We start from the raw sequence: 12,500 nt of genomic DNA, 5'->3' as shown, positions 1-12,500 counted from the left end.
ACATCACGGCCGGCTTCTCATGCCCTCTGTTCATGGGCCCGATCTCGGCCTTCTCCAACCGGGCCTTCGCTGTCCCTCTGCTCCCGGCTCACACCACACCTGCACACGCACACGCATGTGCCACACCTGCACACGCCAGCCGCCCGGCCAATCACAGGCCTGAGGCGGGCCAGAACCGCATCGCCTGGCTGTGGAAGAGAAACCCTCAGACTGTGAGCTGGGACGACCCCCGCCCTGACCCCGCTGACCCCAGCCCTGACCCCAGCTCCGCCCTCATGTACTCCAGCGACGGATGGTCCACTGAAGACAGTGTAAGTCAGCCGAAGAGGGACGTGTGTGTGTGTGTGTGTATGTGTTGGGGAAAGTTACTCTGAAAAGTAATTCATTACAATATTGCGTTACTCCCTTAAAAAGTAACTAATTGAGTTACATAGTTACTTTTTAAGATAAGTAATGCATTACAATATTGCGTTACTCATTTACATTTTACATTTAGTCATTTAGCAGATGCTTTTATCCAAAGCGACTTACAAATGAGAGCAAAAGAAGCAACTAGAACAGTGAAGGGCAACAGTATGCAAGTGCTGTAGCAAGTCTCAGTTAATCTAGCACAGAACACAGGACAGTTTTTTTTATTTTTTATAAATAAATTAGACAGACAGAAAATGAGTAGAATGATAAGTGCTATTCTAGATTGGTCAGGTGCTGCTGGAAGAGATGCGTCTTTAGGTGTTTTTTGAAAAGGGCTACAGACTCGGCTGCTCGAATTGAGATCGGCAGGTCATTCCACCAGGTGGGAACGGTCCAGGAAAAGGTCCGTGAGAGCGATTTCATGCCTCTCTGGGATGGCACCACAAGGCGTCGTTCACTGGCAGAACGCAAGTTCCTGGAGGGTGTGTAAGTCTGAACAAGCGAGTTTAGGTATACTGGTGCAGAGCCAGTGGTTGCTTTGAAGACGATCACCAGTGCCTTGAATTTGATGCGAGCGGCTATTGGTAGCCAGTGCAGACTGATGAAGAGACTGATGAAGAGACCGATGTAGAGACTGATGAAGAGACCGATGAAGAGACCGATGTAGAGACTGATGAAGAGACTGATGAAGAGACTGATGAAGAGACTGATGAAGAGACTGATGAAGAGACCGATGTAGAGACTGATGAAGAGACCGATGAAGAGACCGATGTAGAGACCGATGAAGAGACCGATGAAGAGACCGATGAAGAGACTGATGAAGAGACGGATGAAGAGACTGATGAAGAGACTGATGAAGAGACCAATGTAGAGACTGATGAAGAGACTGATGAAGAGACCGATGAAGAGACTGATGAAGAGACTGATGAAGAGACCGATGTAGAGACTGATGAAGAGACTGATGAAGAGACCGATGTAGAGACTGATGAAGAGACCGATGAAGAGACCGATGAAGAGACTGATGAAGAGACGGATGAAGAGACTGATGAAGAGACCGATGTAGAGACTGATGAAGAGACCGATGAAGAGACCGATGAAGAGACCGATGAAGAGACCGATGAAGAGACCGATGTAGAGACTGATGAAGAGACGGATGAAGAGACCGATGAAGAGACTGATGAAGAGACGGATGAAGAGACGGATGAAGAGACCGATGAAGAGACCGATGTAGAGACCGATGAAGAGACCGATGAAGAGACCGATGAAGAGACCGATGAAGAGACCGATGAAGAGACCGATGAAGAGACGGATGAAGAGACGGATGAAGAGACGGATGAAGAGACGGATGAAGAGACGGATGAAGAGACGGATGAAGAGACCGATGAAGAGACGACCGATGAGGAGGCCGATGAGGAGGCCGATGAGGAGGCCGATGAGGAGGCCGATGAGGAGACCGATGAGGAGACCGATGAGGAGACCGATGAGGAGACGGATGAAGAGACGGATGAAGAGACGGATGAAGAGACCGATGAAGAGACCGATGAAGAGACCGATGAAGAGACGACCGATGAGGAGGCCGATGAGGAGGCCGATGAGGAGGCCGATGAGGAGGCCGATGAGGAGACCGATGAGGAGACCGATGAGGAGACCGATGAGGAGACCGATGAGGAGACCGATGAGGAGACCGATGAGGAGACCGATGAAGAGACCGATGAAGAGACCGATGAAGAGACCGATGAAGAGACCGATGAAGAGACCGATGAAGAGACCGATGAAGAGACCGATGAAGAGACCGATGAAGAGACGACCGATGAGGAGGCCGATGAGGAGACCGATGAGGAGACCGATGAGGAGACCGATGAGGAGACCGATGAGGAGACCGATGAGGAGACCGATGAAGAGACCGATGAAGAGACCGATGAAGAGACCGATGAAGAGACCGATGAAGAGACGACCGATGAGGAGACCGATGAGGAGACCGATGAGGAGACCGATGAAGAGACCGATGAGGAGACTGATGAAGAGACCGATGAAGAGACCGATGAAGAGACCGATGAAGAGACCGATGAAGAGACCGATGAAGAGACCGATGAAGAGACCGATGAAGAGACCGATGAAGAGACTGATGAGGAGAGGCGTGACGTGCGCTCTCTTCGGCTCACTAAAGACCAACCTCGCCGCTGCATTCTGGATCAGTTGCAAGGTTTTGATAGTGCATGCCGGAAGGCCCGCTAGAAGAGCATTACAGTAGTCCAGTCTGGAGAGAACAAGAGCTTGGACCAGTAGTTGTGTGGCCTGCTCTGATAGGAAGGGTCTAATCTTCCTAATGTTGAATAACGCAGATCTGCAGGACCGGGTTGTTGCAGTGATGTGGTCAGTGAATTTTAGCTGATCATCAATCACAACCCCAAGGTTCCTGGCTGTCCTGGACGGAGTAATGGTTGATGATCCTAGCTGAATGGAGAGATTGTGATGCAGTGCTGGTTTGGACCACAAGCAGTTCTGTCTTTGCAAGGTTGAGTTGCAGGTGATGTTCCTTCATCCAGGCAGAAATGTCTGTTAGTCAGGCAGCGATACGAACACCAACAGTGGGATCATCTGGTTGAAATGAGAAGTAGAGTTGAGTGTCGTCGGCATAGCAGTGATAGGAAAAGCCATGTTTCTGAATGACAGATCCCAGTGATGACATGTAGATGGAGAAGAGAAGTGGTCCAAGCACTGAGCCCTGGGGAACTCCAGTAGCTAGATGATGTGACTTAGACACTTCACCTCTCCATGACACCCTGAAGGACCTACCTGAGAGGTAAGACTTGAGCCACTGGAGAGCAGTTCCTGAGATGCCCATCTTCATGAGAGTTGACAGGAGGATCTGGTGGTTAACTGTGTCAAAAGCAGCAGACAAATCCAGTAAGATAAGTACTGTGGATTTGGAAGCCGCTCTTGCCCGTCTCAGTGCCTCCGTAACCGAGAGCAGGGCAGTCTCAGTTGAGTGGCCGCTTCGGAAGCCGGATTAGTTGTTGTCCAGCAGGTTGTTCTGTTGAAGAAACATAGAGAGCTGGTTGAACACAACTCGCTCAAGTGTTTTTGCAATGAAAGGCAGAAGGGATATCGGTCTGTAGTTTTCTAAAAGTGCTGGGTTCAGAGAGGGTTTTTTAAGCAGTGGGGTTAGCCGAGCTGGGGAAGGTCCCGGTGTGAAGAGAGGTGTTGACAATGTGAGTGAGTGCAGGAGTAACTGAAGAAGAAATGGCCTGAAGGAGGTGGGTGGGGATAGGATCAAGCGGACAGGTAGTGGGCTGATTGGATAGGATGAGTTTGGAGACATCTGCTTCAGAGAGCAGAGAGAAGGAGGGGAGCGTGTGTGTGATGGCTGTTGAGATGTGTGTGTCGGTTTGTGGTGTGGAGAATTGGCAGCTGATGGAGGAGGTTTTGTTTGAAGAGTTGATGAAGGAGGAGGGAGGAGGACAAAGGAGCGAAGAGAATGTTTTGAAAAGTGCACGAGAGTTGGAGCAGTTGTTGATTTTGTTGTGGTAGTATGTAGTTTTAGCAGTGGAGACATTAGTAGAGAAAGAAGCGAGAAGAGACTGATACAGGGTAAGGTCAGTAGCGTTTTTAGTTTTGCGCCACTTCCTCTCTGCCGCCCGGAGCCCAGAGCGATGTTCGCGGAGAACATCAGACAGCCAGGGGGCGGAGGGGGTGGTGCGGGCTGGCCTGGATGAAACGGGACAGAGGTTGTCTAAGCAGGATGTTAGAGTGGAGCAAAGAGTGTCAGTAGCACTGTTAGTGTCTAGTGCTGAGAACTGAGCAGGTGGAGGGAGTGAGGATGAAACCATAGTGGATAGACGAGAGGGAGAGAGTGAGCGTAGATTACGCCGAAAGGTGATCTGGAGGAGTGTGTGTTGTGTCAGGAGTCAGTAGGAGGTTAAAGGTCCCATGGCATGGCATTTTTCAATTATTTTATAATGTTTCCTGAGGTGTACTTATATTGTTAGTATGACTTTTACATCATAAAATGTCATAATTTAGAAATAAAAGGCATTTTTTCTATACTGCTGTTTGCCCTGTGGCTGAATGCCCTGCTTCAAGAGGCGTGTCTGCTGTGAGACTTCAGTAAAAACGCCCACTGTTGTGATTGGCTGACATCTTTGCATTTTAAAGCTGTAGTCTACGATGTTGAAAATCAGTCGAGAAAGCTTGAATTTTTAAAAAAACTCATCCCGCCCCTCCACACGCACACCCCTCCCCTCTGTGCGTCACTCCAACAACAACGTCACTCAGTCAAGCAGGAGTAAACATCGGAACAGAGATGTACCATGTGCTTAGTCGCTTCAATCTAATGACCGCGCTAATGACACATCATATGTAAAGTTGACTTTCGACACTTGAACTTAGTTGCTTCATCAACAATTCAATGTCACCATTGTCGTAACAAAATAGCTCAGAGGCACACGGTTGAGTTCACGCCCACGCAAGATTAGCAACACATGCAATGTTCTATCGGCTCGAACAGAAAACCGCTAACGTTAGGACTATTGAAACAGTCAAGCACTTCAAGAAATATTATTACTTTGACCCGTGATAGGCGATGCTAAACGGCTAACATTCCAATGCCGACCGGCAGCATGATCATGTTGTCAGACTGATAAAAAGCTATTTATGTAATACACCACACCATAAAAGTATAAATAAATGCATACCTGCTCAACAAAAAGTCAGCGTCGGTTTTAAGTCCAAGGTTTCTCTGAAGCTTCCTCAAACGGGCAATGGTGGACCCTATATTGATTCGGCTTTGAGTCCGGCGTTCTTCACTTTTTTTTTTAAATCTCTGCTCTTTCCTCAATTGACTTTCTCTTTCTTCCAACCTTGATTGTTGGGGCGAGCAGGGGCCGCTTTCTTATGTCTGTTTGTTGGTTTTTCTCCATTGCTGAGTTGATGCTGCCTAAGTTACTTGCCCGCAAAATTTCATGTTGCAGGAGGGGGTGGGGTGCGGTCGGGGGGAAACGCGAGTGGAGCAGGGATTGGATGAGAGCAGTTAACCAATGTAAGCTGTCCGGCCGGACAGCTTACATTGGTCAATTTCTCTGCGGGTGTACACCCAATAGAGTGAATGGATTTTTTTCATTCTTTTTTCTCTTCATATTGTTAGGATTGTACTGTAGAACCATAACCAGCATCTAAACGAGGTTATTAATAATGAACAATCTTTGAAATCGTAGACCATAGCTTTAAATGAGCGGAGGGGGCGTGGTTTAACGAGGTCTACGAGGCACGAGCTGCTGCCAGAGAGACGGATGGACCGGAGTTCACTTCACATCAGTTCTCAGCATGTCTGAACTGTTGTAGTTACTATCATATACTTCCGGTGATTAGTTTATTTCTAGTCGGAGGGGCTGTCACTCATGTCAGAAAGTTAGTAACTTTAGTAAATTATGGATCAGCGCTGACTGGAGACGCGAACCGTCTAGAACGATTCAGTCCGATTTGGTGAACTGATTCGGTTCACTAAAAAGAACCGATTCAAAAGAAAGATCGTTCGCGAACCGGACATCACTAATGTACCAGAGACGGAGCTCAGCGATTGCTAACAAAGTTATTTATAGTAACTACTGAGTTATGAGAGCACTGTCAGTCAGCGCGAGTTTATTGTGTTTGTATCTGAGAGTTCTGAATAAACACGAGTCCCAGTCACACCGAGTCCGTCTTCATCATTATTACCAACTTTGTAACACATGCAAAGTACCATTACAGCTGTCGAGATGAACGAGTTATGAGTAAGTGTTGATAATAGCATTATTTTTAGACATGTTCCTATCATATGAAAAGCGTCAGTGACGCGCGTTGAGTACACAGCGCAAACAAAGACACAACAGCAGTAATCGAATGTAATCCAGTTTATTGTGGGGAAAGCTGGCTAGCCTAGCCGGATACCCTCACGCTTACCCCCCTTCTGCTTAATCTCACCCGCGTTTGGCTCCTCCGCTGTGGGCCAGATGCAGTACTGGGGGTCGGGGATGTTGAAGGCCGAGCTCCGGCGTGTGTGAGGTTTATCTCTAAAGATGTTGAGCAGAAACTCATGACTGTATGCACATTTTAGAACCGATAGACGCGATGAGGACGTACAAAAACACTGACTCACAAGATAGAAAACACGAAAACACCGTTCTGTCTGTCTGGAGAGAGAGAAGCCGCGGTGTGTGCACGAATAATAAATAATTAGCTACACATCAGAAATCACTGATCACAGATCAGAAGGAACTGAAAAAAGACTTCTGTTTTCATTTGTACATCCAAACACTGAGAAACTGCCAGCGTTCACTCGTTCACAAGCCATGATCATCTCTGGAGCGTTTGCATGGGCGTGCCAGATTCTCTGGGCGGAGGAAAGGGAGGAAACCGTTCCTGCTCTGATGTCATAACAGGAGACTTCAGGATTGGCTCGTGTGGCCTGTCATTTTCTCAAAGGCAGAGAAAGACAGCCAGAACTCGGGTTTACACAGATCAACATTTCTATCCACTTGGGGACAATATTCAGGCTAGGGGAACTCATATTAATGTTGAAAAACCTCATAAAATGAAAATTTCATGCCATGGGACCTTTAAGAGTGATGAGAAAGTGATCTGAGGTGTGCAATGGAGTAACTTACTAAAGTGTTGTAGTGTGTGTAGATCAGGTCTAGATGGTTACCTGATTTGTGAGTAGCTGTAGTAGATACTCGCATTAGGTCAAATGAGGTCAGAAGAGTGGTGAAGTCAGCAGCCTGGGGTTTATCAAGGTGGATGTTGAAGTCACCGAGCAGTACCAGAGGAGTGCCATCCTCCGGGAAGTGAGAGAGGAAAATATCCAAATCATCCAAGAAGTTACCCAGTTGACCAGGAGGGCGATAAATAACTACGATACGAATTTCCAATCATTTGAGATGAGCAAACCAGTACCTCCACCCCTCCCAATCGGGCGAGAGGTGTGTGAAAAAGTGAGATTATTTGAGAGAGCCGCAGGAGTGGCAGTGTCTTCTGCTTTGATCCAGGTTTCAGTTAGAGCCATGAGACTGAGATGTGAATGAGTGGAGATAGATTAAATAAAGCTTTGTTTACAGCAGACTGGCAGTTCCAGAGACCAATTGGAATGGACATTAATGTAGCAGAGGAAATAGATACACTGCGCAGATTATTAGGAGTACGGCGTCTAGAATATACAGAGCGTGATTTACGGGTGTATGTGGTAATAGTAGAGATTTAAAAGCACATTGTGAAAACGGGTCAGAGAAATAAACAGATGAAAACAAGGAAAACACAAAAGTGGACAAAGTAGAAGGAAAGCTATTCTCAAGTGCCTTGCCGATGTCCTTGCTCTAGTGGAGTCGCGCAGAGTAGAGTCGTATGGTCTTTACACTCTTCTGTCTTTACACTCTTCGGTCTTTACACTCTTCAGTCTTCACACTCCTCGGTCTTCACACTCCTCGGTCTTTACACTCTTCAGTCTTCACACTCTTCTGTCTTCACACTCTTCTGTCTTCACACTCTTCTGTCTTCACACTCTTCTGTCTTTACACTCTTCTGTCTTTACACTCTTCTGTCTTTACACTCTTCTGTCTTTACACTCTTCAGTCTTCACACTCTTCTGTCTTCACACTCTTCTGTCTTCACACTCTTCTGTCTTTACACTCTTCTGTCTTTACACTCTTCTGTCTTTACACTCTTCAGTCTTCACACTCTTCTGTCTTTACACTCTTCAGTCTTCACACTCTTCTGTCTTTACACTCTTCTGTCTTCACACTCTTCTGTCTTCACACTCTTCGGTCTTTACACTCTTCTGTCTTTACACTCTTCTGTCTTTACACTCTTCTATCTTCACACTCTTCTGTCTTCACACTCTTCTGTCTTTACACTCTTCGGTCTTCACACTCTTCGGTCTTCACACTCTTCAGTCTTCACACTCTTCAGTCTTCACACTCCTCTGTCTTCACACTCTTCAGTCTTCACACTCTTCAGTCTTCACACTCCTCTGTCTTCACACTCTTCAGTCTTCACACTCTTCAGTCTTCACACTCCTCGGTCTTCACACTCCTCGGTCTTCACACTCCTCTGTCTTCACACTCTTCAGTCTTCACACTCTTCAGTCTTCACACTCCTCGGTCTTCACACTCCTCGGTCTTCACACTCTTCAGTCTTCACACTCTTCAGTCTTCACACTCTTCAGTCTTCACACTCTTCAGTCTTCACACTCTTCAGTCTTCACACTCCTCTGTCTTCACACTCCTCTGTCTTCACACTCTTCAGTCTTCACACTCTTCAGTCTTCACACTCCTCGGTCTTCACACTCCTCGGTCTTCACACTCCTCTGTCTTCACACTCCTCGGTCTTCACACTCCTCTGTCTTCACACTCCTCTGTCTTCACACTCTTCAGTCTTCACACTCCTCGGTCTTCACACTCCTCGGTCTTCACACTCCTCGGTCTTCACACGATGAGGGCTTCACACTCCTCGGTCTTCACACTCCTCGGTCTTCACACTCTTCAGTCTTCACACTCCTCGGTCTTCACACTCCTCGGTCTTCACACTCCTCAGTCTTCACACTCCTCGGTCTTCACACTCTTCAGTCTTCACACTCCTCGGTCTTCACACTCTTCTGTCTTCACACTCTTCTGTCTTCACACTCTTCAGTCTTCACACTCTTCTGTCTTCACACTCTTCAGTCTTCACACTCCTCGGTCTTCACACTCTTCTGTCTTCACACTCTTCAGTCTTCACACTCCTCGGTCTTCACACTCTTCAGTCTTCACACTCCTCAGTCTTTACACTCCTCGGTCTTCACACTCCTCGGTCTTCACACTCCTCGGTCTTCACACTCCTCGGTCTTCACACTCTTCAGTCTTCACACTCCTCGGTCTTCACACTCTTCAGTCTTCACACTCCTCGGTCTTCACACTCTTCTGTCTTCACACTCTTCAGTCTTCACACTCTTCTGTCTTCACACTCTTCAGTCTTCACACTCTTCAGTCTTCACACTCCTCGGTCTTCACACTCTTCAGTCTTCACACTCCTCGGTCTTCACACTCCTCGGTCTTCACACTCCTCTGTCTTCACACTCTTCAGTCTTCACACTCCTCGGTCTTCACACTCTTCAGTCTTCACACTCTTCAGTCTTCACACTCTTCAGTCTTCACACTCCTCGGTCTTCACACTCTTCGGTCTTCACACTCTTCAGTCTTCACACTCCTCGGTCTTCACACTCCTCGGTCTTCACACTCCTCGGTCTTCACACTCCTCGGTCTTCACACTCCTCGGTCTTCACACTCCTCGGTCTTCACACTCTTCGGTCTTCACACTCCTCGGTCTTCACACTCCTCGGTCTTCACACTCCTCGGTCTTCACACTCCTCGGTCTTCACACTCCTCGGTCTTCACACTCTTCGGTCTTCACACTCTTCGGTCTTCACACTCTTCGGTCTTCACACTCCTCGGTCTTCACACTCCTCGGTCTTCACACTCCTCGGTCTTCACACTCCTCGGTCTTCACACTCTTCTGTCTTCACACTCTTCTGTCTTCACACTCTTCAGTCTTCACACTCCTCGGTCTTCACACTCCTCGGTCTTCACACTCTTCAGTCTTCACACTCTTCTGTCTTCACACTCCTCGGTCTTCACACGATGAGGGCTTCACACAAGGGCTGCCGCGGAGAACCGCTCACTTTATACTCACGTTAATTGTCCTTATTGAATACAGATGGCTACTCCCAGTGAAACGCGTTGGGCTCGCGTGAGGTCACGTGACGAACAACCGACACTTCCAACAAACAGACAGCCAACTACACCCAGACAATGTTCTGACTAACAGCTGAACTACAGATCAATTGAGAAAATGGAAACAGTACTCACAGACTAGTTGTTCTCCCTGAAGTTCGATTGCTTCTCTCTAACTCAAGTGTAAATAAGTGTAAAACTTACTCCCTTAAAAAGTAACTAATTGAGTTACATAGTTACTTTTTATCTCTGTATCGCGTTACTGTGACTGATAAAGCTGCAAAAGCTGTATTTTTGCAAATAATCTTGAGTTCTGTATGTGATATTTTCCCCCAGACTGAGAAGAGCAGTGAAGACGAGGTGGACATCGAGACCCTGGAGGACAGAGATGAGGCCAAGCTGAGCCGCTTCAGGGCCAAGGCCAGACGGTGAGCTCTATGATTGGTCAGCTGATGTGGTGTGAGCTCTGATTGGTCAGCTGATGTGATGTGAGCTCTGATTGGTCAGCTGATGTGATGTGAGCTCTGATTGGTCAGCTGGTGTGGTGTGAGCTCTGTGATTGGTCAGCTGGTGTGGTGTGAGCTCTGATTGGTCAGCTGATGTGATGTGAGCTCTGTGATTGGTCAGCTGGTGTGGTGTGAGCTCTGTGATTGGTCAGCTGGTGTGGTGTGAGCTCTGATTGGTCAGCTGATGTGATGTGAGCTCTGTGATTGGTCAGCTGGTGTGGTGTGAGCTCTGATTGGTCAGCTGATGTGATGTGAGCTCTGTGATTGGTCAGCTGGTGTGGTGTGAGCTCTGTGATTGGTCAGCTGGTGTGGTGTGAGCTCTGTGATTGGTCAGCTGATGTAGTGTGAGCTCTGTGATTGGTCAGCTGGTGTGGTGTGAGCTCTGTGATTGGTCAGCTGATGTAGTGTGAGCTCTGTGATTGGTCAGCTGATGTGATGTGAGCTCTGTGATTGGTCAGCTGGTGTAGTGTGAGCTCTGTGATTGGTCAGCTGATGTAGTGTGAGCTCTGTGATTGTTCAGCTGATGTGATGTGAGCTCTGATTGGTCAGCTGGTGTGATGTGAGCTCTGTGATTGGTCAGCTGGTGTGGTGTGAGCTCTGTGATTGGTCAGCTGATGTGATGTGAGCTCTGATTGGTCAGCTGGTGTGATGTGAGCTCTGTGATTGGTCAGCTGGTGTGATGTGAGCTCTGATTGGTCAGCTGGTGTGATGTGAGCTCTGTGATTGGTCAGCTGGTGTAGTGTGAGCTCTGTGATTGTTCAGCTGATGTGATGTGAGCTCTGATTGGTCAGCTGGTGTGATGTGAGCTCTGTGATTGGTCAGCTGGTGTGGTGTGAGCTCTGTGATTGGTCAGCTGATGTAGTGTGAGCTCTGTGATTGTTCAGCTGATGTGATGTGAGCTCTGATTGGTCAGCTGGTGTGATGTGAGCTCTGTGATTGGTCAGCTGGTGTGGTGTGAGCTCTGATTGGTCAGCTGATGTGATGTGAGCTCTGTGATTGGTCAGCTGATGTGGTGTGAGCTCTGTGATTGGTCAGCTGGTGTGGTGTGAGCTCTGATTGGTCAGCTGATGTGATGTGAGCTCTGTGATTGGTCAGCTGATGTGGTGTGAGCTCTGTGATTGGTCAGCTGATGTGATGTGAGCTCTGATTGGTCAGCTGGTGTGGTGTGAGCTCTGTGATTGGTCAGCTGATGTAGTGTGAGCTCTGTGATTGTTCAGCTGATGTGATGTGAGCTCTGATTGGTCAGCTGGTGTGGTGTGAGCTCTGTGATTGGTCAGCTGGTGTGGTGTGAGCTCTGTGATTGGTCAGCTGGTGTGGTGTGAGCTCTGATTGGTCAGCTGATGTGATGTGAGCTCTGTGATTGGTCAGCTGGTGTGGTGTGAGCTCTGTGATTGGTCAGCTGGTGTGGTGTGAGCTCTGATTGGTCAGCTGATGTGATGTGAGCTCTGTGATTGGTCAGCTGGTGTGGTGTGAGCTCTGATTGGTCAGCTGATGTGATGTGAGCTCTGTGATTGGTCAGCTGATGTGGTGTGAGCTCTGATTGGTCAGCTGGTGTGGTGTGAGCTCTGTGATTGGTCAGCTGGTGTGGTGTGAGCTCTGTGATTGGTCAGCTGGTGTGGTGTGAGCTCTGATTGGTCAGCTGATGTGATGTGAGCTCTGTGATTGGTCAGCTGATGTGGTGTGAGCTCTGTGATTGGTCAGCTGATGTGATGTGAGCTCTGATTGGTCAGCTGGTGTGGTGTGAGCTCTGTGATTGGTCAGCTGATGTAGTGTGAGCTCTGTGATTGTTCAGCTGATGTGATGTGAGCTCTGATTGGTCAGCTGGTGTGGTGTGAGCTCTGTGATT

General features: G+C 48.0%; 1 protein-coding gene across 1 annotated transcript in view; it reads left to right on the top strand.

Moving 5' to 3' along the window:
- Positions 1-12,500, top strand: part of mgab (MAX dimerization protein MGA b) — a gene marked incomplete at its 5' end in the record, with an annotated part of 67,267 nt that overhangs the window by 46,050 nt on the left and 8,717 nt on the right. Inside the window, 2 exons of the mRNA XM_079832196.1 lie at positions 1-311; positions 10,485-10,576. The exon at positions 1-311 is cut by the window's left edge and continues 936 nt beyond it. Of these exons, the coding sequence (XP_079688322.1) occupies positions 1-311; positions 10,485-10,576 (403 nt within the window). The remainder of the gene's footprint in view (positions 312-10,484; positions 10,577-12,500) is intronic.

This window comes from Gobio gobio (genome assembly GCF_949357685.1).
Source record: "Gobio gobio genome assembly, chromosome: 12".
In the NCBI taxonomy this organism is placed as follows: Eukaryota; Metazoa; Chordata; class Actinopteri; order Cypriniformes; family Gobionidae; genus Gobio; species Gobio gobio.
This window is presented reverse-complemented; position numbering and strand designations above follow the sequence as displayed.